The 25,580-nt window shown below is 41.3% G+C and overlaps 3 protein-coding genes across 3 annotated transcripts; all 3 read left to right on the forward strand.

The window, feature by feature from the left end:
- The first annotated feature begins 458 nt into the window (after nucleotides 1–458).
- On the forward strand, nucleotides 459–3,583 carry LOC143554834 (proline-rich receptor-like protein kinase PERK9). The gene is made up of 8 exons (XM_077044511.1): nucleotides 459–1,379; nucleotides 1,456–1,863; nucleotides 1,946–2,029; nucleotides 2,136–2,206; nucleotides 2,299–2,375; nucleotides 2,618–2,765; nucleotides 2,873–3,034; nucleotides 3,132–3,583. The coding sequence occupies exons 1-8, from the start codon at nucleotides 470–472 to the stop codon at nucleotides 3,324–3,326; spliced, it is 2,055 nt and encodes a 684-aa protein (XP_076900626.1). The 5' UTR covers nucleotides 459–469; the 3' UTR covers nucleotides 3,327–3,583.
- Nucleotides 3,584–3,691: 108 nt separating this feature from the next.
- LOC143554835 (uncharacterized) lies at nucleotides 3,692–4,456 on the forward strand. The gene has a single exon (XM_077044512.1). The coding sequence runs from the start codon at nucleotides 3,960–3,962 to the stop codon at nucleotides 4,410–4,412; it is 453 nt and encodes a 150-aa protein (XP_076900627.1). The 5' UTR covers nucleotides 3,692–3,959; the 3' UTR covers nucleotides 4,413–4,456.
- A 2,418-nt stretch (nucleotides 4,457–6,874) lies between these two features.
- On the forward strand, nucleotides 6,875–7,480 carry LOC143554836 (putative calcium-binding protein CML16). Its single transcript, XM_077044513.1, has one exon. The coding sequence runs from the start codon at nucleotides 6,875–6,877 to the stop codon at nucleotides 7,364–7,366; it is 492 nt and encodes a 163-aa protein (XP_076900628.1). The 3' UTR covers nucleotides 7,367–7,480.
- Nucleotides 7,481–25,580: the final 18,100 nt, after the last annotated feature.

Genomic DNA, 25,580 nt, shown 5'->3' on the forward strand with positions numbered 1-25,580 from the left:
ATCAAAATTAATTGTCTTAGTTATTACACTTGTCTACTTTTTACCTAACTGTAATAAATACACTAATTTTGTCACTTGTGTTTGGATTTTACATTTTTGGGAATGAAAACGCGTTGAGGCATTCGTCAAAGACGAGGCTGGCTTAAGGTACTGTTTCGTTTCAGATGCTAAATTCATCTTCTAGATTAATTTTGGTTTAAGCGTGTGCTCGTCTCCTCTATTGTAGCTTTGACTGAAGTGGTTTGCACTCAAGGTGTTCGATCATTTGCCTCTGAGTGTGTGTTTTCAAATTAGTAGCCTTGATTTTGTCATCTGGGATGTTAAATGCATCTTGTAGATTGATTTTGGTTTAACCATGTGTTCCTAGCTTTCGTTCACTGAACTGGTTTGGATTGCATAGAAGGTGTTTGATGAATTGTCTCTGAGAGAGTGTTTTCAAATTGGTAGTGTTTTGATTTGTGTATTATGAATGGCAAGCCTCTCACCGTCGCCCAATTCTCCACCCGTCACCGATCCTCCATCGCAATCGCCCCCTTCAAATGGCTCTCCACCTCCATCGTCACCACCTCCTCCTTCTACTTCACCTCCACCAGCTACTAGTACCCCACCTCCATCAGTGCCACCCGTTTCTTCGCCTCCACCAGCTACTGCCCCACCTCCATCAATACCGCCCATATCATCACCTCCGCCTGTTACTGTCCCACCTCCATCAAGACCACCCATTTCATCACCTCCACCGCCATCATCCCCAATTCCACCAACTAGTTCTCCACCACCACCATCAGCAGTTCCACCAACCAATTCTCCGCCACCAGCACCCCCTCCATCGCCGCCCGCCCCTCCGTCTAGGCCTCCACCGCCACCTCCAGCTGATGTCCCGTCCTCACCGCCATCAGTTCCACCAAGAAACCCACCACCTGCTAATCCACCACCACCATCATCAGTTCCACCAAGAAACTCACCATCTAATCCACCTGCTAGTCCACCACCATCAGCTCCACCAAGAAACCCACCACCTGCTACAAATTCATCAGCACCCCCCGTAAATAACACTCCTTCCCCCACCCCTTCCACAAATTCATCATCTCCGCCACCAGCAGTCGTCCCTCCGCCTTCCACGCGACCACCCCCACCCCCTTTTGAAATATTAACGCCACCCCCCAACAATCAAAATAACAATGATTCAAGTCCCATTGCGCCATCTAGCAATGGAGGCATTGGTACTGGAGGTATAGTTGGAATTACTGCAGTAGTAGGTATTGCATTCCTTGCAGTTATCTTAACTATTTCATGGTGTCTAATCAAACGAAAGAAAAAGATTGCTGGACACAATGGAGTCTACGACACGCCGGCCTCCATTGGCAATTCACCTCAGTCAGGTAGGTAATTTATATTAAATTAGTAATATTTAGCATGCATATTATTCTACAAATTGATGGTTATGATTTGTTACAGATTCAGGTCTACTAAAGATACAAACATCAGCTGGGATTGGAAATGTATCTGCAAATGACTTTGTGTACAGTCCAGTGGAGCCTGGTGGATTAGTGTATTCACGATCAAAGTTTACTTATGTAGATCTTATGGAGGCTACAGATGGGTTTTCACCACAGAATCTTTTAGGTTCAGGTGGATTTGGTTCTGTTTATAAGGGATTATTAGCTGATGGGACAGAAGTTGCTGTAAAAGAGTTAAAGATTGGAGGTGGACAAGGGGAACGTGAATTTAGTGCTGAGGTGGAAATTATTAGCCGCATACACCATCGTTATTTGGTTTCACTTGTAGGTTACTGCGTTTCTGAGAACAAGAGGCTGCTTGTCTATGAGTACGTCCCAAACAACACGCTTTACTTCCACCTTCATGGTAACTAGAATTTACCTAATTTTACATATTACCTGTAAGTGCTCTCTTTATCGTTTAATAATGTTGTAACTATCTTTCATAGTGTCAGAGCAGGTTTTGGATTGGCCAACTCGTGTAAAGGTTGCTTCTGGTGCAGCACGTGGTATTGCTTATCTTCATGAAGACTGTAATGCTGAGCTTGTGATAATATGAACATGAAAATTACTAATTGTACAATTGATTTTTAAGTTGTGCACGTATTAATCTAATGTTCAATATTTACTGTTATACAGGTCATCCACGTGTTATCCATCGAGATATCAAGTCTTCAAATATTCTATTAGATAAAAACTTTGAAGCTCGGGTATGCCCTTTTGTCATAACTTAAGTTTTTCTGTACGCATGTTCGACAATTATTTTTTGGGATTAAGCATTTGTTTGATGCTTACCTCACAGGTTTCAGATTTTGGCCTTGCCAAAATAGCTGCTGATGTGTTCACCCATGTAACGACACGTGTTATGGGAACTTTTGGGTATGCTCAACTATTATTCAAATATCTTAAAAACCCACACACAAAAAAATGGAAATAAATCCTGCAGACCAGCATTAGTACTTTATGATTTTTACTAATGTGCAACGGTGTAAACTTAGATTTAAACGGAGAAATGTTGAACTGGTTTTGGAGCAGGGGAATAACATAATACTTTTTAAGCTTAAAATAACCACTAATTTCCCTTTGTATATTTGTTGAGCTTTTAATTGGTCCCATTTCAGATACATGGCACCTGAATATGCTTCAAGTGGCAAGTTGACTGAGAAATCTGATGTCTTTTCCTTTGGAGTTGTTCTTTTGGAACTAATCACTGGACGTAAACCTGTGGATGCATCTCAACCGTTGGGGGATGAGAGTCTTGTTGAGTGGGTACGTTATTGTCATACATATGATATTAATCTATGTTACTCGTTCCCTTTTTAGTGCAATAATGAATCTTCTAATGTTCGGAATATGTTAAACGTTTCGATTTTCAGGCTCGGCCTCTACTTAGTCATGCACTTGAAACAGAGGACTTTAAACTGTTGGTTGACCCGAGGCTTGGTGTGAACTACGCTCCAAATGAGATGTTTCGCATGATTGAAGCTGCAGCTGCATGTGTGCGACACTCAGCTACAAAAAGACCATGCATGGGGCAGGTACTTCAAAATCCATACCAGTTTGACTGTAAAGTCAAAATTCACCTTTAGGTCAACACTATGATCTACTTTAATTACTGTTATTATTTTTTTTCAGATTGTGAGAGCTTTCGATAGTTTGGAGACTGAAGATTTAAGCAATGGGATGAGAGTGGGAGAAAGTGAAATATACAACTCTGCACAACAAGATGCAGAGATAAGACTGTTCCGGAGGATGGCATTTGGCAGTCAAAATTACAGCACAGATTTTTTTACTCAAAGTAGCTGGGCTCCTGTCAGTAACGAAAGGTAAATATCAAGACTTGTATTCTTTTCGCCGCAGTTATTGCCGAGGGTAAAGATTCAATATTGGGATCCGATGGACCGATTCCGTATGTAGTTTCTACAGCCAGATATACATATTACACTTGGCTGCACATTTTTTGGTTCCTGTAAGTATAACATATTTGGGTATTATTTTTACCCTTGTTCATTTTGAATAATAAAATATTCACACCCCTTTCTATAGAGATCAACAACGTGTGTCAAACACTGATACTGAAATACTATTATGTGATTGATTTATTACAACTCTAATTGGTCATGATTTTATATATAATACATTAAATTTGATGTCAATGAAAGAAATATTTAGTTGAATGATTTTATTAGTAAAATGATATGGTACAAATATTTAATTGGTAAAAGGAGACAAGATCCGTCCTAGAATTAACCAAAAATTGAGTTAAAGGTAACCCAACAATGGAAGCAAAAGCTATCATACTATTCTATTGACACCATCCACATGCTTGCTTACACTCCACACTTTGTTTCCACCATTTTTAACACAAACTTCCAACAAAAGAAGGAACCCATTTTCATCACAAGAAAATGAGTCTTCTTCTTTCCTTTTCTCTCTCCCTAATTCCTTCTTCAAGTTCGGGCCATGGAACAACAAGATTGGAACATGATAGGTGCGGATTGTATAGTTTTATCTTGTTGTTGCCAATGCTTGTTGCTACAACTCCTAGCCTTTGTGTTGCTCAAACTTCCTAGCAAATTGATCAAGAAAACAAAGCTTTACATAAAAAGGAAGTTTGGGAACAAAATGCGTGATGGTGGGAAAATGATGAAAGTGAAAGTGGCTTGGTGTGCGGAAGAAGTTGTGGGCTGTCAAAAACCGAGAGACTCAATGCGGGCTCGAACGGAGAGTTTTCGGCTAGATGGTTTCGGTGGGTGTTTGGAGGAGGCTGAAGAGGTGTTGGAGGGGTTGTCTACAAAAGGTGAGTTTGGATTTGGGAGTTTTTGGAAAGGAAATGACGGTGTTGAAGTTCATTTTCCTGTTTGTCTTGTAAAGCAACAACTTGGGTGCCATGATCATGCATTGGGTCCTTTGTAGGGCCATTAACATAAATTTAGCTTATTAACTTTGGCATTGATCAAATTGTTACATTATTGAATTTATTACTTTTAGTTTGGAACTCACTTCTAACATCCTGAGACATATGTAATATGATAGAGTTAAAATAACTCACTCTTTCATTCTTCATCATGCGTGTTGATAATTTGCATTTTGTGGATTATTCTTTGAAAATTTACATTTCCTTCGTAATGCTACAAGCATGGGTGTTACTAGAGGTATCAGTTGAGCGGGTTTTTGATTGGCGATGAGGACTTGAATTGTTGAACGCCTCATATATTTATCCATGTAAAATGTATCAAACCTAACATAGGCACGTTTAAAATGATTTTTCATAAAACAACAGCTATAAAGAAATAGCAAACACGTAGAACTACAAGTGAAAAATGTGTTCTTAAGAAATAGTATATGCATAAAGCTAAAGTTGTTTTCCATAACGAAATGGTAAATATCACAAACATCTAATGTATAAGAGCCTTAAATAGATTGCATCCCACCTTTATACAAGTATACATCTAGTAGTAGCCTTAAATATAAGAGCTTATAACCCACTATATGCATTTACATCTAGTAGTTATATTATTTGATTTTATTTAGTTTGATGACCAAATCAACTTTTTGTTACCGCGTATTCAAACACTAATTTTGATCATCTAAAACTCTTAGCTAGCGTTTGGTATGCATAAATGATAGGAGAAATGAAATGATTCATTATGTAGAAATGAAAAAGGTAGTGTTTGGTTGCTCAATAGAATGGAATCATTCATTACACATGGAATCTCATTCCACCAAAACCATTCCTTCTCACCCCACTTCTTTTTTTTTATTCCATTCCTCCTTTACGTTACTTTCTCAACACCACCACCACTACCTAACAACAACAACCACCACTACCATCGCCACCACCGACACCTGACCGCCAGCGTCGCCACCACCACCACCTCCGCCACCACCACCTTACCAATCACCGCCACTACCATCGTCATTGTAACCACCGAAAACGTTGTCACCGCCTCCGCCTGATCATCACTGCCACCCTACAATCGCCATCACTACCAATGCTACCACCGCTTGACCACCACCACCGTCGCCACTGCCACCACCATTTTCGTCGCCAGCTAACACCACCACGGTCGCCATTGCCATTTTTTTTTTGGTAAAAAAATTTATTTTGAGATAGAAATGTTTTTATTATTTCTATTTCATTCATTCAATTTTTTAGGATACCAAACAACATAAAGTAATAATTCATTTTGTTTCTATAGGTTAACCAAACAAGACAAATAAATGGAATGATCCATTTCATTCCCTTGTCCATTCCATTTCTTCTTTCATTTCATTCCCTTTTTATTCCATTACTTCCAACCAAACATACCCTTAGCATGTAAACACATTCAATATTAAAAACAATCTCAACACCCTTTCAAAACTTGTAGAATATTATAAATATCTAAACTTTATAAATTTTTTTGTTTAAGATATAAATTAAAATTTCAATTTGTATAACGATTCAATGCTAATCTATTTTATAATAAGTGTTTGATATGGGGTAATAGAATAATTGAAAGAATGAAATAAACTGAGAGAAAAAAATTGACAAATGAATAAAATGAATCATTACCATTTCATTGTCTTGTTTAGTTACCATATGAAAATGTAATGAATCAATACTTTGTGTTATTTGATAGGAGAAGAAGACGAAGAAATAAAATAAATTTGGTGGTGACTGGCAACGGCGGCGGTGGTGGTGGGCCAGGGTAGTGGTTGGGGTGGGTGGGGGCGATTAGCGGGCGAGGTTGGTTGGTGAATAGTGGGTGATGGCGAGTGGCGATGGTGGTGGCAGACGCGATGGTGGGAGGTGGAGATGATATTGGTTGGCGATGGCGGCTAACAGTGGCAGACGACGGGAGGTGGTTGGTGGTGGGTGGGTGGCATTGGTGGTAGGAGGGTGGTGTAGGTGATGCCGGTAGAAGAGGGGATGAATGAATTTGCAGTGTTTTAAAAGGAATAAAATAGACAAGATAAATAAATGATTTTATTCCATTCTCAAATCAAATACTTTTCTTTCTTAGAAATAATCCGTTTCATCGCCTCTCATCCTGTATACCGAGATCTACCTTTTTTAAAACGCCAACTTTCTTGTATATAGACTATCACACTCTTTAAATTTTTTGAAGAGCCATAATGCTCCAGTTTAATCATTCATAAGTTGTCTTAACCGAACACAGCTTCAAACTATCCTTTCGTAGTTCCATGAATACGTGTTAAACAATAAACAAACAAAATAAAAAACCCAAAAGAAACCACCGACCCAATCCAATCATCAATAAGAATCTTTCACCTTCTTCGAAGTCCCATTTCCCCAATTTTCATTTCAAAACCCCCAATAAAAATAAACTTTCCATTACCAGACCATAACATTAACATAATCAATGGTCGTGATGTCTCAACTCCAGTCCGACCAAGTCAAACAGCTACGAGCCATCTTCTCTCGGTTCGACATGAACTCCGACGGCAGCCTCACCCACCTGGAGCTCGCGGCCCTCTTAAGGTCCATTGGGCTCAAGCCACAAGGCGACCAGATCCATTCCTTATTAGCCAGCATGGACTCCAACGGCAACGGATCCATCGAGTTCCAAGAACTACTTGACGTCATCCTACCCGATCTCAATGAAGAGGTGCTCATCAACCACGACCAGCTTATGGAGGTTTTCCGCTCGTTTGACAGAGACGGCAACGGCTACATCACGGCGGCGGAACTCGCCGGACAGATGGCCAAAATGGGTCAACCCTTGTCGTATAAAGAGCTAACGGAGATGATGCATGAAGCTGATGCCAACGGTGACGGCGTTATCAGTTTTAATGAGTTTACCGCCATCTTGGGCAAATCTGCGGCTGATTTTTTTAGCCTCACGGCGGCGTCAACTGTTTAATATTAAATTGTGTCGTTGTCATGGCGGTTGGCTGACAATCAATGTGTTTGACTAGTTCTTGTTGACTCCTTCCACTTTCTTTTTCAATTATTTATTATTCTAGTTTTATTGTTTAGATATTGATAAAAAACCAAATATCTTCACTTGTATGTTTATATCTTTTCATTCAAGGAATTAACACAAATGATCGATTTTAACAATTAAGATGAAGTAGCTAGAGAACAATTCTATCGAGTCGATTAGGGTGTGAAAGGTCGCAACGTCTTGTAAACATTGATAGTTAGGGTGTAACCAGTGCAATTGCATTTAGTGTTAAGTGCCTCTATTCAATAACGAACTTAGCAGCCAACATTGTTGTCCCTCAAACCTCACCATAGTTGTCAATAGCGAATAGCGGTACACAGCGACACACTACCTATATGCTACGTAGCGAATAGCGGTAAATAACGACCGCTATTTCGTGTTTAGCAATGAAGTAGTAGAAAATTTTATAAATATAAAAAATAGCTATTTATAATCTTTATATATATAGATATAATGTCAATTTTAAACTTTTTATGTATAGATTTATAAGTTTAAGGACTAAATATAAAGTAGTAAAAATAGAGTGGGTTAAATATTGAAATACACAAACTAATTTTAAACTTTTATGTTAAATTTATAAGTGTTAGAGACTAAAAACAAACAATTGAAAGTTAAAGGAGGTTAAATGTTAAAATACCTAAACTTATTTAACCCTAAAACTAAGTTACAGCTGCTATTCACAATACGCAACCAAATCTTCTTCTTTTTCCCTTTTTTTGGCAAAAACTGCAGCTCTGGCGCCGGAATCCACTATGCTGTCGTTATTTGGCCGCCAAGTAACCTGTAGCGGCATATGGTCGATTCACTATAAAGCGCGCTATAGCGAGCGCTATTGTCGCTATTGACAACTATGGAACTCACAACTGGATAACCCCTTGACCATGCCTGGGTGAAGAAACACTAACCGGACCCCGGGCAGATTACTGGTAACCTGGGGGTTGGAGAGATGTTTCCCACGAGGGGTTAGACCCTTGGAAGATGGTTCTTCTGATAACCTGCAAAACAGACACCGCGAGCTCGTCACTGAGAAGGGGGGGGGGTTCCTCCTTGTGACCACCCTCCGGCGTGAGAATCAGACTAGATTGCTCTTTAAATATAAAAGTATATTAAGAGATTGCTAGAGCAGATATCAGGTATAATATGATGATAATGTAGTAAGATATGATAAGATCAGATGGTCATACCATTTGTGGTATTTATAGCCGAAGGTAAGTTTCCAAAGAGGTATGGCCGGCTGCAACAGTGTTCCTGTTCCACCAACAGTAGCCTACGCACGTGCCCTGCTGGTAGTTGGTGGGTAGGTAGCGGCTGATAGCGGCCAGGCCTGCTGTATACTATTCCTGTTCCACCAACTGACGGCTACGCACGTGGTATGGCAGTAGTTGGTGAGTAGGCAGCGGCTAATAGTGACATACAGTGCAGGAGCATGCTGCTCGCCATACTGTTGTCAATAAGCTGTCGTATCTTTAGTCAGATCCTTTTCCCATACCTCGTCAGGTACAGTACAGAAGATCTTCCTGTATCGTACGGACTGGCTTATTTGGGCGGGAGTATTCCCCCTCCCGCCCTTGTGCGGGATAGTTCCCGGCTTCGCTCATTCCTTCAGGTGACACTGAGTGAGAGCTAAGTGCCTTGTGCGTGTAGCCCTGCTGCGCGGGTGGCCTTCCCTGATGGCTTGTATCCGAGGCTGCGGGGACAGGCGGAGTCCTTCACCATCGGGAGGCATTTCCTGCGGGACCAGCTTGCGTACTGCGATTAAGGACGTCACGTCTCTGAGCATGGTTGGTCCTGCGGATCCAGTTGGTTTCTGCGCAGACGTCCCTCTTCAAGGTGAGTCTTGCGGGTCCAATTAGGCTCTGCTGGGACCTACCTCTTCAAGTCCCCCCAGTCCAATGTTCTTCTCATGAGTGTTTAATAAAGTGAGGTGAACTTTTGGACTTTAAGCAGAGGGTTTTGAAAAGGGTTTTTTAAGGTTTTCCATGGGGATTCTTCCCGCGGAAGTCCTTGTCACTTGCAGAAATTCCCGAGTTTCCTGCTTGGTCTTTGGGTATGATGCGGGTAGGCTGTAACCTCCTCGCAAGTCAGGAGCGTTGAGTCCCACTTGTGTGGATTCTCCATGAGGTTTTGGTAGTTTTGAACATAGTGATCAATTATGTTAAAACCACCAATTCCATCCTGGAGCTTCAAACAACGTAGTTCTCGACGTTCCCGCTATGCGGGGATGTTATTTCCGTTTCCGCAAGCATTGCCCAGAAGATCCTTCTTGGTTTCAATTCCCAGCGGAGCGCTAGGTATGTGAAGGGTTTTGCCTTAACACTGTACCTGCGCTCGTCTTACGGTTACTTTACTTCCAAGGTATTCCTGGCGTCAATTCCCTGCGGGTGCTAGGTATGTGAAGGGTTTTGCCTTTACACTGTACCCGCACCCGTCTTATAGTTACTTGGTTGCCGAGGTACTTGGCTTCAATTCCCTGCGGGTGCTAGGTATGTGAAGGGTTTTGCCTTTACACTGTACCCGCATCCGTCTTACGGTTACTTGTTCGCCAAGGTTTTCTTGGCTTCAATTCCCTGCGGGTGCTAGGTATGTGAAGGGTTTTGCCTTAACACTGTACCCGCATCCGTCTTACGGTTACTTGTTCGCCAAGGTTTTCTTGGCTTCAATTCCCTGCGGGTGCTAGGTATGTGAAGGGTTTTGCCTTAACACTGTACCCACATCCGTCTTACGGTTACTTGTTCGCCAAGGTTTTCTTGGCTTCAATTCCCTGCGGGTGCTAGGTATGTGAAGGGTTTTGCCTTTACACTGTACCCGCATCCGTCTTACGGTTACTTGTTCGCCAAGGTAAGGGGGTATTTTCCCGCTTACTTTTTAATATTTTTAAATTTTGAATTTTGAAATTCGAAAGGTTGGTGGAAAGATAGGAACAGTCCAAACCTCTGAAACGTCGTGCGACAGTTTCTTCTGACTGTGTCAGGACGTGCAGGAAGTTATGGTGACGTGACATTATATGGTCATTCCAGACGCTTTTTACGGCGCGTGGGCGCGATTTTTCGGGCGCGTGGCCGCGAAATTACTGGCACACGTCCTGTCAACAGCTGTTGCCAGCCTGCTTTTTGCCACGTGTCATAGTTTCATTGCACCTTCGATTTCTCTCTCCTCCGCATTAAATTCACCGCATTAATTGCGATTAGTATATAAAGGGGGAGAGGCCTCTTTGTAATCCACATTTTCACCTTTCTTCTTCTTCTTCTTAGTGATTTCCGGCAAATACTCCCCTTTTCAGGCAAGCATTTTCCCGAAATCACTTTCTTCTTTCTGCAAAATGTCTTCCCATGATGCTGAAGCTGTAGCCGATGATAGGAGTACTGCTGGCGAGTGCCAGTGTGCTCTACCTGTCGATCAGTACCAGTATATCGTCAGGAAATTCATGCTTGAGTCTCTTGAGCCTGAGTTTCCTGAATCCCACCAGACTGTGTACGATGCCCCCAGTGGCAAGATCGGGGTATATGCTGCATTCTTTGTTTATGGGAACCTTAGGTTCCCATTGACAAAGTTTGTGTACCGTGTCCTGGAGAGGCACGGTGTGCACCTGACCGAGGTGCATCCGATGGCGATTGCCAAGGTCCGGCACTTCGAGTGGGTGTGCCGGATTTTGGGTATTGAGCCCTATGTGGACCGCCTGATGACCTTCTATACTTGGAGGTGCGTCCAGGGGTGGTACACCCTGACAACCCGTATTAAGGGTTTGAAGATCTGCGTGACCGAGCGCAGTCTCCGATCGTGGAAGCGGGAGTTCTTCTACATCTCTGCCCGCGCCATCCCCATTGCCATGAAGTTCAAGAAGGGTCAAGCGCTTCCGAGCCTTCACGCTTCCAGCTACCAGGAGGCGGAATGGTTCGCGAAGATATCCCGGGTCCAATCTCCGGTTTACCGGTTTGCGGAGTCCGGGATGGTGCTGCTGGGGATGAGCCGGGTATGGAAGGAGGCGTCTCGGTTTCCTATCCTTCTCGAATACGGTTTGAACTCTATTCCTTATGGTATGTCTTGTCTTTCTTGCTGATATTAGTTTATTTTCTAACTGTTTGTTTTCTTTCAGAGGGGAATAATTTGGAGTCGCTCCTGTTCCCGCGGGAAGCTGACGGTCCCGTGCGGGTGGGCACTCGTGCTCTGGACGACAATGAGTTGCCCATCCTGGAGCAAACGGCGGATCGGTTTGTGGAGGTCTATCCGCCGGGCCAAGAGATCCTGAGCCACCGGCGGCCAGGTAAGGCGATATTCTATCCTCAACCCCTCAATGCTGTACCTGCTGCTGGATTTCCTTACATCCTGTCTTCTTCTGAGGAATCCGCAGATGGTCCTCCCCTTGTGCGGAAGAAGAAGGCTGCCGGAGGGAAAGGAAAGGAGAAGGTGGCCTCCACGGCTGATCCGGTGCTTCTATCTGACACCGAGTCAGATAGTGAAGAGGTGGCGGGGAACCCCGGTGGTGAGAAGACCACTGCTCCGGAGGTTACGACTGTTACCTCCGGAGAACCAACGACGACGGTGACCGGCGTCAAGAGACCGGCCCCATCGGGCTTGTCCCCGCCCGTCCGTACGTTCAGGCTCAAGAAAACCCGTAAGTACAAACATCCTTTGTAGATTTTACTAAATTTATTTAAACACTTATCTTCTTGTGCAGGCGTGGATGTTGACGCATTCCAGGGTGAAGTACCGAGTAGTACCTCTCCGCTGATGACGGTAGGCTTGGTCAGCCTACCTGAGGCTTCGACCCAGGCGCCTGCGCCTGGTCCCGCTGGTTCAGTTGCTCACTCTGAGCCGACTGTTCCAGCCGAGTTTACGCCACCGCCGGCCGTGAGTGCGATTTTTACGGCGTCCTTCACCGAGCCGGCGGTTACGATTGCTGCGGATTCTGCGGCAGCGACTGCGGCGGCTGCCACCATGCCCCCGCCACCGGCACCGACGGCCGGCTCATCAGGTACGCATGGGAGTACTCGCCAATCCTTGCCACCTTCCCATCTGCCTGACCTTTTGGATGGGTTTCCTTTGGGTTCAGGTGATGGGTTCGGCGGCTATCGGCCTGTTATACACCCTACAGGTGCGTAGGGTTCCTTTGGCCCTTTTTCACTTTTATTTTTATCTTTTCCTAACTGCTTTTTTGTTTTTTGCAGTGTCGGATTCCAATGAAGTGTATGTTCCGCGATGGAACATACGCCGAGGAACAACCCTTCGTACCCCTGTGGAGTGCGTGGAATGGGCTCGCCACGCTGCTCCTCATGGTGCGTTGGGGGAAGCCATGGCTAGCTACCAGGAGGGTAGGCTAACCAATGAGCTTCGGGTTCTCCAGGCCCGGATGCAGCCGCGCGTCGAGCTGCTTTGTCGTGAAAACGACAAGTTGAAAGCAGCTCGCGCCAAGGACGTATCTCAGGCGCGTGCTCTTCGGGAGGAGAACCAACGATTGATCGCAGCTGCTGCGGAGAAGGAGAAGGCCTTCAAGGCCCTCGAGGTTGAAGTTCAAGCGCGACTCGAGACCCGCTCCAAGGCTGCCCAAGCTGTTAACGAACAGCTTCGGCTGGCTAAGGAGACTGCGAGGAACGCGACTGAGAGGGCTACCAAGGCTGAAGCCGTTGCTGAGCCTTTACGCATGGAGAACGAGGAGCTCAAGGCCCAATTAGAGGCTCTCCAACGTGCTCATGATGCCTTGGCCATGGAAGATGCCAAGAAGCTCCAAGAGATCCTGGACCAGAGGGGCGTGCTTGACCACACCGAGCGGAAGCTTAAAGGCGTTGAAGAGGCTGCTGCAAAGGAAGTGCAACTTGCCAACCTCAATAAAAGCGAAGCCGAACGCGCCTGCACCCAAGCCCTGGTTGCCAAGGAATGGCTTCTTCGAGAAGCGTTGCCTCAGGTATTTTATCTTTACGTCTTCACGCTTTCCTTTGTACATAGAAAAGGTGTTTTGACACTTGTATTTTCTTTGTAGGTTGTGCATCGGGTCTTCTCAGAGACATCCTACGACGATGCTATGAGCGCAGCCCTCAACGCTTCTCACGAGGATGGGGAACGGGCTGGCTTCCTGCTTGGTCTAGGGTTCGTTGAGAAAGGCTTCCCGCCTTCCAACTTCCCTTTGTACAATGTTGACACTGAAGCCATATATGACCAAGCAGTAAATCAATATGCTGCCTTCCCGCATCCAGTGGTGGAGAAGGTGAACCAAGTAGCTGCTGCTGATGATGGGTTAGCCGTCCTTAAAGCCTTCCTCGAACCGCCCCGTTCTTCTGATGGAGCGGGTCCAAGTGGAGGCGGCCCTGAGGCCTGATCCGAAGATCCCTTCCCATTGCTAGGATAGTCTTGTACGGATGTATTTATTTTCTTTTCGTAGGCGGGTAGTTACCCGGCCATTCTTGTAATAATTCATGTGAAATATTAATCTTTTTGCGTATAAGATCGTTATTTCCTTCTTTGGGTTCCTTGCTTTATAAACTTATGACTTGCATATTTAGTTTAAATTAGCAATTTTTCAAGTGTTTAGAATAAGTTAACCTGTTGAACGTGGTTGATAATGGGTTAAAGTTTTGCTTCCTCTTTCGTGATTGTGCGGGTAGAACCGTCACTTGCACTTGGTAGGATAGCTAAACTTTAACCTTCATCTGACCTGCGTGTAGGTTTTCCTCATCTTTTCTGAGGATAAGTTAACCTTTGAACGTGGTTGATAATAGGTGTGAAGTTTTGCTTCCTCTTTCGTGATTGTGCGGGTAGAACCGTCACTTGCACTTAGTAGGATGGCAAAACTTTACCCTTATCTGACATGCGTGTAGGTTTTCCTCATCCTTTTGAGGATAAGTTAACCTTTGAACGTGGTTGATAATAGGTGTGAAGTTTTGCTTCCTCTTTCGTGATTGTGCGGGTAGAACCGTCACTTGCACTTAGTAGGATGGCAAAACTTTACCCTTATCTGACCTGCGTGTAGGTTTTCCTCATCCTTTTGAGGATAAGTTAACCTTTGAACGTGGTTGATAATAGGTGTGAAGTTTTGCTTCCTCTTTCGTGATTGTGCGGGTAGAACCGTCACTTGCACTTAGTAGGATGGCAAAACTTTACCCTTATCTGACCTGCGTGTAGGTTTTCCTCATCCTTTTAAGAATTTTGTTTTGAACCGTTCGACGCGCGGTTGTCAATAGGTTAGTGTTCAGCTTCCTTTAATGATTCATGCGGATAGACCGGCACTTTCATTTAATGGGATAATTGAACTCTTCCCCTTCAACTGACCTGCGTGAAGGTTTGTCACGTTATTGGGTTCGTGCGGGTAGGACCGCCTTCCCACGCAACGACTTCACGTAATGTGTGCCGTCACCAGTATTGCATAGTTTAACCGTTCGACGCGCGGTTGTTGATAGGTTATTGTTCAGTTTCCTCATTATGATTCGTGCGGATATACCGGCACTTTCATTTTTGGGTGGTGAACCTTTTCCCTTCAACTGACCTGCGTGAAGGTTTTTTCACATTATTGGGTTTGTGCGGGTAGGACCGCCTTCCCACGCAACGACTTCACGTAATTATGCGGTGAAAGCCGGCATACTAGTGTTCAGAAAAGTAAAATCATCAGCTTCGATGTTCTAAAGAGGATCATTTCCATTAGAAGTGGCTCTTGGCCTTTTCTTTACAAATTGGAATTGATTTACATGCAAATTGTGTAAATGAGCTCCCTTCCATGTTGGGATGGGAGTGCCATCGAGCCGATACGCACCTGGTTCGGGATCTCGTTCTTTACGCAGCATGTAGTCTCGACATTGAAGCTGGAACTTTATTGCGCCACGAGGTGCGCGAGCGTCCCATCTCTGACAAATGCTTCGACCATGTCTTTTACGTCTATGCATTCTTCAGTGTTGTGCTCTTTTGTCTTGTGAAAGTCACAGTATTTGCTCCGATCAGCATCATGACGATGTCGGATTATTGGAGGCTTTGGCCATGGGAGCTCTTCAGTAGCGAATATCTCAGTGACGCTCTTGGTGAGTGGCGTCCATCTGGAGTTCCGGTGCGGATGTACATTATCCCTTCCGCCCAATCGATGTTGCAAGCCGGATGAGGTGTCAAAGTTTACCCTTGACTGCCAAATGCCTAGCTTCCGCTTTTTATTTAATCGGGCGGTGAGGACGTTTTCTTCTCTCGTTTTCTGAGTGTAGAGGTTTGTGCTCTGGGGGAGATCTCTACCCAGTTGCTTCTCCGTTTCCGCATAGCGTTTTGCTGCTGTCATGATGGCATCCCATGTGGATGGCATGCCATCTTTACCCGTTAGGGTGCGGATGAGCTCTGGGTCATGCGCGCCCTGGATGAAGGCAGCGCGAACAAGATCTTCGCTGATATTGCCCAAACTTAGCTTCTTTGAGTTGAAGCGAGTGATGAAGTTTGGCAGAGATTCATCTTCTTCTCGTATGCATTTGAGGATTGTCCATTGCTCCTCGGTATACTTCCGTTGCTGGCTGAAGTGTTGGCTAAACTGCTGCTGGAAGTCTGCCCAGTCGTAGATGTGGTTGACCGGTAGACGATCAAACCAAGCTCTAGCAGCCCCAACAAGCGTCATTTGGAACATGTAGCACCAGGTGGGTTCCGTCCAATTGCTGACGGTTGCCCCCGCTATGAACCTGTTCAAATGATCGTCTGGATCAGATATACCGTCATATGTGCCTATGTTAGGCATTTGTTTGGCACTCTTTGGGGCGATTGCTTCCGCAATGTCCCTTGCAAACTTGGACGTTCCTGCATTTGCAATGTTTGGTCTGAACGTTTTGGAGAAGTCTCGTGGACTTCCACCTGTGCTTTTTGGTTTGAAGGCTTGTCCAAAATGCCTTTTCGGTTGGGATTCCATTTCCTTACGCTTCCCTTTTGCCCTATGGCGAGGGTTCGCGTCGGAGTCGGATTCCTCCGAGTCATCCAAGTAATCTTCGAATTCGTCAGCCTGTTGGACGGAACGCAGGCGTTCGTCCAACTCAGCCTGGAATTCCTTTTGTCGTGCCTCCGCCCATGCCTTGACTTCATCGAGAGTTTGGCGGGGGAGTCTTCGTTTCTCAACCTGGGTATCAGTGGATCCCAGTAGGCGATCATTTACTGCACTTGCCCCAGCCTGAGTAACTGGGGTAGTGTTCGTAAAATTTACTTCACTTGCCCCGGCTTGGGTAACCGGGGTAGTGTTTGTAAAAACTGTGTTACCGGTATTCACCCCAGTAGCTGGGGTTGTGGTTACCGGAATTTCTCTAACCATCTTTTGTAGAAAGTTTGAAAAAACTGGAGAAAAATAAAGTTCTAGCTTTATGCACGGATGGCGCCAATGAAGAAACACTAACCGGACCCCGGGCAGATTACTGGTAACCTGGGGGTTGGAGAGATGTTTCCCACGAGGGGTTAGACCCTTGGAAGATGGTTCTTCTGATAACCTGCAAAACAGACACCGCGAGCTCGTCACTGAGAAGGGGGGGGGGGTTCCTCCTTGTGACCACCCTCCGGCGTGAGAATCAGACTAGATTGCTCTTTAAATATAAAAGTATATTAAGAGATTGCTAGAGCAGATATCAGGTATAATATGATGATAATGTAGTAAGATATGATAAGATCAGATGGTCATACCATTTGTGGTATTTATAGCCGAAGGTAAGTTTCCAAAGAGGTATGGCCGGCTGCAACAGTGTTCCTGTTCCACCAACAGTAGCCTACGCACGTGCCCTGCTGGTAGTTGGTGGGTAGGTAGCGGCTGATAGCGGCCAGGCCTGCTGTATACTATTCCTGTTCCACCAACTGACGGCTACGCACGTGGTATGGCAGTAGTTGGTGAGTAGGCAGCGGCTAATAGTGACATACAGTGCAAGAGCATACTGCTCGCCATACTGTTGTCAATAAGCTGTCGTATCTTTAGTCAGATCCTTTTCCCATACCTCGTCAGGTACAGTACAGAAGATCTTCCTGTATCGTACGGACTGGCTTATTTGGGCGGGAGTATTCCCCCTCCCGCCCTTGTGCGGGATAGTTCCCGGCTTCGCTCATTCCTTCAGGTGACACTGAGTGAGAGCTAAGTGCCTTGTGCGTGTAGCCCTGCTGCGCGGGTGGCCTTCCCTGATGGCTTGTATCCGAGGCTGCGGGGACAGGCGGAGTCCTTCACCATCGGGAGGCATTTCCTGCGGGACCAGCTTGCGTACTGCGCGTAAGGACGTCACGTCTCTGAGCATGGTTGGTCCTGCGGATCCAGTTGGTTTCTGCGCAGACGTCCCTCTTCAAGGTGAGTCTTGCGGGTCCAATTAGGCTCTGCTGGGACCTACCTCTTCACTGGGCGCTTTACCAAACCTGCCAAGAGACATAAAGAACCTCCTAAGACCACGTGTAGGGTCAGTGACACGCTTTGGAAACCAAAACACGGTGAACGTCGCACCCCCCTCGTTTTCAAGCATGTTGTGTATACACGGCTGTTTTTGGCACGCTTCTCCACACTAAGCGTTGTCAACGGCTATATTATAAGACAAAAAAATTAATTCATTTATTATTTTTAAATAAATCCTTATGTTCTTAAAAAATAAACACAATTTAAAAAAAAAAAAAGCCGAACCAATATGCATCCATTCAATCCGTTAAGGTTCGGTTTTAGCCAATTTTCAAACCAACAGACCGACCTTTCCAATCGAAGCCTGAACACCACCCAACCGATTCAACTGGCCGGTCGGTGTTAATTCCGATCAAAACATGATGAACTACATTCAAATGTAAGGGTGGATGCCCAACTACCCACCCGATTTTTATAACCAAGTCGGTTTTGGTTTTCCGCTTCGAAAACGAGACGATGCAAGAAACACAATAAGATTCGGTGGCACAACCCGGGCTGGGCAAGAAGAAAAGCGATCGTTCCAGAGCACACAAGAAAAAAGACGTGAGCGACCCTCCTAAAAAAAGAACGGTATACCGTGGACACAACCCAAGTATGATGTTATTAACACGGGCGTGACTCGCTATCTCCAAAGATCCCGTATAAGTGTTTATTATTATTTGTTTTCTTTTATTATTATTTTTTTTATTAGTAATATTAAATTTTTAATAATTTTTTTTCTAACCTTTTTTTTGTAGTCAATTGTCAAAAGGCTGATACTTTTTGAAAAAAAGTTGTTGAACATTTTCACGGATTATCAGGCAAAAGGGATGACCATCGGGCAAAGGATTCTATAGTGTCAAAATGAACCAATATAAATTGTAACTGCCAACTTTTTCAAGAGGTTTACGGACGAGCGAAATCCGGATGGGTTAGCGGTGCCATGAACATCATTGAAAAGGTGTTGACAGAGTATCTAAGTGTCAAATGTAATTAATATGAGAGAGATGAGAGAAAGTTTTGTAAGGATCACTTTGGTGATGATATGTGTCACTTAAAAATTTTATTTATTATATATTATAGAAATATAGACATAGATATATAATTTTGTCCTTCATATTAAAATTAGTAGTTTCACTATATTTTTTGTTTCAACTATATATAATAGAACACATAACTGATCATGTATTAAAATAGGTTTTCTCAAAAACAAAAAACCATCTAAATCGACTGGCCTTACCTTTTATTAATTTTTATCACAAAACAAACATAAAGTGAAATTTTCTTTCTTTGAAATTTAAAATTAATTATTTTATCCAAATTAACGTGATAATTTGTTACTTAGCATTAGCTTTTATTAATTTTCATTGCAAAACAAAAATAAAGTGAAAATATCCTTCTTTGAAATTTGAAATTAATTATTTTTATCTAAATCACCATAAAAAATCGTTACTTGTAAATGCTTAACATTAATAACTAATAAACTATATTTATATAAAACTAAATAATATATTTATGCTGGTATTAAATTTTTTAAAGCAAATAAGTAATTATTAAAAAGAGAAAATAATAGATTAAAAGAAAAAAGTTAAATATATAAAACTATTAATATGAAAGAAAATATATTTAATAAGAGAGAGATGTGGGTAAATTTGTATGAATTTATCTTTTGTGATGTCATGTGACATTGAGAAACATTTATTTATTATATAGTATAGACTAGGTTAGTATCTCGTGTAATACGCGGGCTGAATTATATAACATCAATAAAAAAGATATTTATATATGTAGTATAATTTAGGAATGTATAACAATTTCTCATATATGAAATGAGGGGAAGGTTCATGTACATTTTAATCTTAACATGAGAACGTAGGAAATAATACCAATTTATATAAAAAAAATGAGAACGTAAGAAACAATACCAACTACAATACCAATCTACATAAACAATTATTCATAATAACAAAGAAAAAAACCTAAAAACTACAACAAAAGAATCAAAATGAAGAACAAAGTAATAACAACAAATACCAGCAAATACTTATAATAGCAAATGAAAAAATCTAATAATAACATCAAAATATAAATCAACAAATACTTATAACGTCTCATTTTCGAAAATCAGTAAATACGAACAAAAAATGCCAGCAAACACCTATAAAAATAAACCGAATAATAGCAGCAATTTAGTTCTCACTGTTTTCATGTTAAGAATAAAAATGTATTTGATCCTGTTTCTATGAAATTAAATATTACATTATATAAAAATTTGAAAAAAGATTGAATACAAAAATTGTTCATAAGCCTTCAAATATCTCATTGTACACAACATATGTGGTTTTCCCATATTAATAATTTAATGGTACGAAATGATAACGTTAAGGTTTTAAAAAGGTAAAATAAATCAAGAGTCAAGCCAATGCTAACTAAATTTTTACAGAAGACAAATTCTAGGTATTTAGATGTACACATGCTTGAAAAATAGACTTTTAATAGTTTAGGCATATGTTAGTTGTTTTACGAAAATCAAAAGGATCTTTATAATAATAATATTTTGAAATAAATTATTTAAAAAATTAGTTAAATAAATAAATAAACATTAAACGCTTTTTTTAATTTATGGAAATCACCATTAAATGAGAGTTAATGAAAAATTAACTTAGGAATTTTAAAAATATTAATAAATGTAGCATATGAATTTAATAGATTTAAATAAGGTTTAATTTTGAAAAATAGCTTATGTGTCATCTAATGTGTACACTTTAGAAGGATGACATGTGTCCATATTTGTAAGTCCTGAATCTGGATCACTACAATTATGATATCAACAATCTAGGTGTTGGTGCGGAATTCCAACACTAGATGATTCAATGACACAAACAAAACACAAACACGTCGAACACAAGAATGGCTTCAAAACACACGTTAATATTAACATCGGGTGCTTATGCACTAGCAATACAATACTCGTCTAAGATAACCTTTAGACGGCTAATAACCACGTGAACGAACAACCCAACTGATGACCCACTCACGAACCAACTGGCAACCCTACAAATGTAAACATACATCCTATATATAGACTACCAACCTAGGCCCAATACATGCAAAGCCCACCGAAATCCCTTGATTTCGGTTTACATAGTGTAGCCCAACACTAAGCCCAATATTCAAAGCATAAACCACAAAATATGACCCAACAATCTCCCCCTTGGTTTATTGCTTTATTCGTGCTCGAGAATATCTTCAAAAATTTGTTCTTAAGTTTGTTGAGCAACATTAAATGGGCCTTGAGTTGTCTGAGCTTCAATAGTAACAGGCTCCGCAACAGTTGGTTGAGTAGTTGGTATCACATCACTAGCCAGCACACCCGGTCTCGGATCTTTCTTTCGTCGTTTGCGTGGAATAAGATCGGTGGCTGGCTTTTCGTCAACATCATCTTCAACATGTGTCATAGTGACTGATTGAGGAGGCTTCAATGCAGTCAACCAGAGCTTTTTCTTGAACGCTTCGAATTCTTTAACTTGTTCAGCAGTAGGTACTGACTGTTATACCTTTGAGCAGGAACCACATGTTCCTCAGCTACAACTGCACCAACAGCATCAACATCTGCTTCGATCTCAGCAAATCTTCCAAACATGACCAACGGATGAAGGACCTTGATAAACCACTTTGACTCCCTTCCAAACTTAATCAAATCTGCAAACAAAACCTTTTGAACTTCTGAGATACCCATCTAGGCCGAGAACCAGGATGGGCCGAGAACACTGATGTGTTGTAAAACACACGTATTTTCCGCACGTTTTATCTACGTATTATATTATATTTTATATGTTTTAACTCGTTTTAGATAGGTTTTACGTACATTTATTAATCTTGTAGGTTTTGGGTGAAAGAAAGAAGAAAACCGGGACTTTTCGAGCATTCTACGAGCCTTTTTACGCATACAAGTTCAAGACAAAGCTCAAGGCCCGACCCGTATGCATCATGGAGGCCCAAGACCCTATTATATTATAAGATATAAAAAAATAAAAAACCCTAGCAGCTGTGGATAGCAGCCGATCGCAGGAACAGCAGCAAAAGGGAGGAGCAAAAATCTTTTTTTGGCTTAGGGTTTGAAGGTTTTGTCGGCTAGGGAAGGAAGAAGACACAAGAACCAAGCCTCGGGATTGAATCCCCATCGTTTTTGACAGCAAGAACAGCCCCGGAAACATCCATATCCTTACATCTTTTTCATTGTTCATACACTTTGATTTTCTTGTTTAATTGTTGATTTGTTTTGCAATTGATTGAGAGATTGAATTGTTATTGATTATTGTTGATCATTGGATGATTGTTAAGATGTTTGGTATGGGATTAATGATGTGTTTATTAATTGTTTGCTGCTGTCCAAAAATGATTCTCGGCTAAACTTGTTAGTTCTACCTAGGAATGATGATTCTTGTTAGTGTTTGATAGGTTTTATGGATTGTTTGATTGATAGAATTGAATTGCTATTGTAAAGTTTGATTTAGACATTGAATAAGTTGTGTTTAAGGGCTGGAAATTTTAGTGACTCATTGCATAAACCCCGTGTGTTGATTGATTAGTTTTGTATTGATTGATCGGTGCATTGTTTGATTCTAGACTTTGTGTTTAGGGTTTGTTTGCGGTAGGTACCACCGTAGGGTTTTGTTGCATGATTTATTGGATTAATGTCACACCCCGACCAAAAGGCGGCGGAACATGCCGAGGTGTAAAGATTGTTCATAAGCACATGACACTAATTAAAGTGACAATATTTAATAAACTCATTTCATTTCACAACATCGAAAATGTCACATAACAATTATCCATAAAATAACCATAAATAAGATATCACAAAATATGGCAAATTGATATTGTTCATTTTTACTAATATCCTAAGGTCTTTGATGTCGTTTTCTTCACAATCATAAATCAACCAAGATACAAACCTGCAACATTTCATAAAATAAAGTTTGTCAACACAAAGGTCGGTGAGCAATTCATAAGTTTAATCATATTAGTATATAATAAAGATAGCCACAAAACTTGCATACGAAACGATAAATAGAAGTGGTAATTTGGATAAATAGATATCGCTAAACACATTAGCGACACCTAGCTATAAGGGGATGCCAAATAGTCTAGGATTTTATAGTTATCGTTAATTGCATTACGTTAACGACACCTTGCTATAAGGGGATGCCAGATAGTCTAGGATTTTATAGTTCCACAAACCAAAAGCGATAAACACATAGGCATATAAGCATAGAACACCAAATCGAGCAATTATTTAGGTAAAGTATACAACTACGTTTGTGGTTTAAGATTCAAATATAAAGCATTTTGTTGAATAAGTATGAAATGTCACCCCCAAAATAAAAGATGGAAAATGTATTGGGGGTATGAAGTACTCACCTTCAAGTAGTAAACTTGAAAGATGATAATTTGGAGATTTGTCGAAACGACGAGTTTAACGCACAATGGCTAAAAAGAAAAGAAGTCTTGAATTTAGAAAGGTTGTCTTGAAGGTCTTTAAACAAAATAAATGTTGAGAAATGTAAATAATTAAAGTTCAAGGTTTAAAATGTGACTATTTAAGAATTTATAATAATAACCCTTTAAAAATGTAAGTTTGCTCGAAACCGGGTTAAAGTATCTAACCTTAATATTTACTCAACCTATGTTAAGTAATAAGGTGGGTAAAATGCAAGAATGCAAATCCCTTTGGAATAAAGATACTAAAACGGGTTTTTTTTATCGAGTGTTCGGGTTGTCGGTTCGGGTCTTGATAATTGGTCAAACCCAAAGTCAACTTTCCAAAATATTGAATGTTATGAGATAACGCAATAAAATTTAATAAGACTTAACCAAGTATGTAGTTCCATTGTTTTAGAACTAACAACACACGTTAAGCGAGTGTTCGGTTTTGTCGGTCCAAACTTTGTTATGAGATCAAGTTGGATCCAACATTTCCAAGTACTCAAGAAAATATTTAAAAATCAATTTGTAACTATTTTTAAAGAAATATACAAGTCTTGATGGCTAAAAAAAACACACTTGTGTGTCTTAAGCGAGCAAGAATCGGTTTGGTTCGGTTTCCATCTTACAACAAGTTCATAGATGGTTTCCACATGTCCAAACACTAAATAACTTATTTAATAATGTACAAATAAAAAAATACCGAAAGTTAACAATAAAGTCTTTAAACAAAAGTTCGGTTTTCGGTTCGGATCGTGTTTCGGGTTAAGACCGAGGTAAGATTCTACAAACCCATAACCATAGAATTTGTAAAAATGATTTTAGAAACTTAGATCTAACACTAAGTATGTTTAAACAAACAAAACTAGTAACAAAGTTCGGTGTACGGTTTAGAGCTATTTACGGTTAAACCGAAGCATAGACTCTTAAAAACCCATAACCATGGAACTTGTAAACATGACCAACAAACTAAAATAAGCAAGATTAATATGTATGAACAAGTTATATAGATGTATATATATCAAGGACACGAAGTCCTCCATGAAGCTTTGCCTTATGGGGTCCGAAACCTCACCGACCGGAATCGGAGAAGTAACTACCAAAGGTAAACAAGGGGTGTGTATTATATATATGTTGCACAACCATAAACAAGTATTAATAAGGCTACATAAACTAATTAAGATGAAAGACCAAAATCCTTCAAGAACACTTAAGAAGATAACCTTGAATCTTTGATGTTTGAGAGAGTTTTTTTTTTTTTGGAGTTGTAGCAAGGGAAAATGAAGAGGAAAGGTGGTGTATATATAGGGTAATGTTGGTGGTCAAATATGGGTGTGAGACACAAGAGTTTTCATGCAAAATGGATCAAGACAAAAACACAAAACAACAAATAAATAAATAAATAAATAAATAATAAATAAATAAATAAAAATAAAAATAAGATGTTTTCAAGACCCAACAAGTGTGAAACAATATTGTAACATAAATCCATCATTTTGATTATAACATAAGCTTCGGTTTACAAATCGGGTCGGTTTACATAATAAACAAATACAAAAACGAATACAAACAAGACCCGAAATTGACGAATGTCACAATTAAGTACAGCGGTTAAACACCTTCCTTGAGACCGAGAGGTGATAGGAAGTTAGGGTTGTCTCATTACCTTTGCATGCTAGAATAAGGATTGCGCGAGAGCGAGTTCGTTTCTTGTCAGGTTTAGGTGTTTTGAGTGACTAGTTGATCTATTTTAGTTTAAGTTGAATTGTTCCTCTATCCTTGGTTGTGTAGTATTCATTACCATTAGGGTCGAGTGTTGGTGAGACCGAGAGGTGATCCTTCATTAGAACACGTTAGCAATTGTTTCCCGGTTTGGTCGTTTTAGGCGATTTTGAGTAGTTTAGGCTTGTTGTGTGAGACCGATAGGTAATCCAGTGAGCCCGAGCAATCCTTAGTCGTGTCATCTTTAGGGACCGGTGTCTTGAAGTCATTCAATCCATTAGCTTGTTAGGCCTACAATTTGATTCAGACCTAGGTAGACGTTTTTCTCCATTCCTAAGTTAACACAGTTAGTTCCCTTTCTATTTTTGGTAAGTTTTGTTAGTCAGTCTAGTTAGTTCAGTTAAGTATTTAAAAATCAAAAATCAATATAATTATTATTCTAAGGTAGGTCTTGTCTAGGGTCAGTGATCTTTAGCGTTCTGACGTGTCCATGTGTTCGATACTCGGACTTCCTAAGTCTATACTACTTGCGATCGGTACACTTGCCGGTTGTGTGTGGTTTTAGGATTTTCGTTTTAATATTAA

Source organism: Bidens hawaiensis, unplaced genomic scaffold (genome assembly GCF_021521415.1).
Source record: "Bidens hawaiensis isolate Kalapana, Puna unplaced genomic scaffold, B.hawaiensis_p1.1 tig00017856_1, whole genome shotgun sequence".
Taxonomy (NCBI): Eukaryota; Viridiplantae; Streptophyta; class Magnoliopsida; order Asterales; family Asteraceae; genus Bidens; species Bidens hawaiensis.